The sequence below is a fragment of the Nematolebias whitei genome, unplaced genomic scaffold (genome assembly GCF_014905685.2).
Source record: "Nematolebias whitei isolate Nwh7 unplaced genomic scaffold, NemWhi1 Nwh_scaf_6494, whole genome shotgun sequence".
NCBI classification, from domain to species: domain Eukaryota; kingdom Metazoa; phylum Chordata; class Actinopteri; order Cyprinodontiformes; family Rivulidae; genus Nematolebias; species Nematolebias whitei.
In genome coordinates, this window is record NW_023625039.1 from 1 (window position 1) to 3,495 (window position 3,495).

At 42.5% G+C, this 3,495-nt stretch overlaps 1 protein-coding gene across 1 annotated transcript; it reads left to right on the plus strand.

Annotated features, from left to right (window-relative positions):
• Nucleotides 1–7: 7 nt before the first annotated feature.
• LOC119429737 (nebulin) lies at nt 8–3,495 on the plus strand (the record flags this gene model as incomplete). Its single annotated transcript, XM_037697305.1, is given in 13 exon segments — nt 8–218; nt 315–521; nt 602–706; nt 805–912; nt 990–1,301; nt 1,400–1,606; nt 1,745–1,849; nt 1,981–2,088; nt 2,187–2,498; nt 2,639–2,845; nt 2,933–3,037; nt 3,188–3,295; nt 3,374–3,495. Coding segments are annotated over 13 exon segments (2,147 nt in total), but the record flags the coding sequence as incomplete, so codon positions are not given.

A 3,495-nucleotide genomic window follows, 5' to 3' on the forward strand; every position in this document is an offset into this window, starting at 1 on the left:
TGGCTAAGATACAGAGCGACAAGCTCTACAAGAAGGACTACCACAAGGCCAAGCTGAAGTATCACACTCCAGTGGACATGCTGAGTGTTACTCACGCCAAACACGCATCAGCAGTGCAGACCTACAAGGGCTACAAGCAGCATCATCACAACTACTGTCTCCTCCCTGATGCAATGGGTCTCCAACTGGCCCGCAACATGAACTTCAATTCCAGTGACGTAAGTTTAAAAGAAATTTGTGACATGAAGTCTGTAAAAGCTTCATGATGAGTTAGTTATTATTAATCTAACATTTATTTTGGGGGTTTCTTACAGTTCAATTATAAAATGGATTACGAGACCTGTGTGAAGGGAATCGGCTGGGTCCCCATTGGTTCGCTGGATGTGGAAAAAGCCAAGGCGGCAGCAGCAGCTCTGAATGAGAAAAAGTACCGGCAGCACCCTTCAACCATCAAATTCACCAGCACTCCTGACTCCATGAGCATGGAGCTGGCTAAGACCAATGCCAAGATACTGAATGTGGTGAGGAGAGGAAAAATATTGTTTTAGGGTTTAACTTAAAAATATGGGCATAAATCAATTTCTTTATTCCAATTATGCAGAAAGATTATAAAGCCAGTGGAGAGAAGTTCATGCACACCTATCACCTCCCACCTGATGTCCCAGAATTGATGCAAGCCAGATACAATGCTGTCAACATCAGCCAGGTCAGCTGAAAAGTTTTAATATGTATAGACAGTATTAAAAGAGACCAAAATTAAAGTGGTAGTGTATTTGTAAAACAACCGACTGTGTTTTTATCCAGAATTACTACACCTACGCTCACCGCCAAGATCTGCTGAAGGGACATCACGTGAAGGAAGACTCTATACCCGTTGTTGCTGCAAAGTCTTCAAGAGACATTGCCAGTAATGTAAGTTGGGATTGTACTAATGTTATTCAGATAATACTTTTAAAAATAATGTTATTCCTCTCTTTTCCTTTAAACAGTACAAGTATAAGCTGGCCTACGAGAAGGCAAAGGGCCACCATGTTGGTACCCGCAGCCTGCAGGACGATCCCCTCCTGGTCCACTACATGCAGGTGGCTAAGATACAGAGCGACAAGCTCTACAAGAAGGACTACCACAAGGCCAAGCTGAAGTATCACACTCCAGTGGACATGCTGAGTGTGGTCCAAGCCAAGCAGGCCTCGACTGTTCAGACGATGACGGGATACAGGAAGGTCCCCCACAGCTTCCTCCTGCTTCCTGACAACATGCACCTGCAGCGATGCCGCAACATGATGGAGATTCAGAGCGATGTACGCCTTCACTTTTCTTCTATTTGTTGCTGATATTCAGTGTTAGCAGACTATTTAACGTGTGCTTTTTCGTGTTTATTCTTTCTCTGTACTGACAGAATGTGTACAAGTCTGACTACAACAATTACTGCAAGGGTATAGGCTGGGTTCCTATTGGTTCTTTGGACGTGGAGAAAGCCAAAGCTGCCAAAGCTGCGTTCGATAACAGGGGCTACCGCCAGCATCCCAGTTCTTTTAAATTTACAAGCAAGACTGATGCCATGAACATGGCTCTGGCTTTGACCAACACAAAGCAAATGGACCACGTAAGAGCGCCTCCTCTTTGCAAAACATTCAGTAACATTTTTATTTGTTTCAAAGGAAATTTAAATAATAAATAAGTTATAAGAAAACACGCTTTTTGCATATGTTCTTTAATTAAATCTTATTTTTCTTCCATCTAGACTGCATACAAAGCCTCTGGTGAAAAATTCATGCACACCTATCATCTGCCTGCTGACAGCCCAGAGTTCCTTCAGGCTAAGTTCAACGCCCAGACCGTTAGCGAGGTTAGACCCCTAAAGATTTTATTTCATGTGCAAATTTGACAACAGATACTCAGCAATTTGCAATGCCAAGAATTCCAAACATTCATGGGAATATTATTTGGAAAACCGTGGGTTTATACTTTTTTTTCCAGAGTCACTACAAGCACAAGTGGGTGGAGGATATTGCCAAAGGATATGACATGAAGGCCGATGCTATTTCTATTCTGCATGCTAAACATGGCAGGCACATTGCCAGCAACGTATGTATTGAACGTTCTTTATAAATAATTATTGAACAACACTGCTTTCTTCTTTTTATCACCTACACATAACCTTTGTGTTTTCCCTTGCCCTTTAGGTCCAATATAAGAAAGAATATGAGAAGGCAAGAGGCCACCATGTTGGTACCCGCAGCCTGCAGGACGATCCCCTCCTGGTCCACTACATGCAGGTGGCTAAGATACAGAGCGACAAGCTCTACAAGAAGGACTACCACAAGGCCAAGCTGAAGTATCACACTCCAGTGGACATGCTGAGTGTGGTCCAAGCCAAGCAGGCCTCGACTGTTCAGACGATGACGGGATACAGGAAGGTCCCCCACAGCTTCCTCCTGCTTCCTGACAACATGCACCTGCAGCGATGCCGCAACATGATGGAGATTCAGAGCGATGTACGCCTTCACTTTTTACCTATATATTAGATAAATTGTATTGTATTGGATATTGTTTATAGATATTGTATTAGGTAATTAACTAATTAATCATAACTTTGAATTGATTTGTGTTGCTATCTCATGTTCTCATGTTGTAGGTTAATTACAAGTCTGAATGGAACAGTGACATCAGAGGTATTGGATGGGTACCTATCGGGTCACTTGGAGTTGAAACAGCTAAAGTTGGTGGTGAAATTCAGAGTGACAGGAAGTATCGCACGCATCCATCCAGTTTCAAGTTCAGCAAACTGATGGACTCCATGGACTTGGTTCTGTCTACTGCCAACAACCAGATCATGAACAAGGTATAACACATTTCAAAGTAGGATGACAAAACATAAACCTTTGCTCTTATGTGTGATTATATTTTTCTTCTGATTTCTTTTCCACAGAAAGCTTATACTGCAGCTTGGGAAAAAGACAAATTGAAAACCCACGTCATGCCAGACTCTCCTGAGATTCTCCTGGCCAAGGCGAATGCTCTAACCATGAGCAATGTAAGGCACTCTTTTACGTTGCAAGTGTAAATTAAAGATTTAGCTTTTTATGGCAGAAAATATATGACGCGTATGAGGAACACCATGTCCTTTCTGTCTGCATCTAGAGAATAGAAGTTTATAAAATATATTTTGTGTTATTTTTTACAGAAACTTTACAAGGCTGGTGTGGTGGAGATGGCCAATAAGGGCTACAACTTGAAAGCAGATGCCATTCCCATTATAGCTGCCAAATCTGGTACTACTATTGCCAGCAATGTAAGTCATGCACGTATTTTGTTTGTCTTGTATGGAAGAATGTAGATTCGACAACCAACCATTTATCTATCGTTGCAGTACAAGTACAAGTTGGCTTACGAGAAGGCGAGAGGCCACCATGTTGGTTTCCGCAGCCTGCAGGACGATCCCCTTCTGGTCCACTACATGCAGGTGGCTAAGATACAGAGCGACAAGCTCTA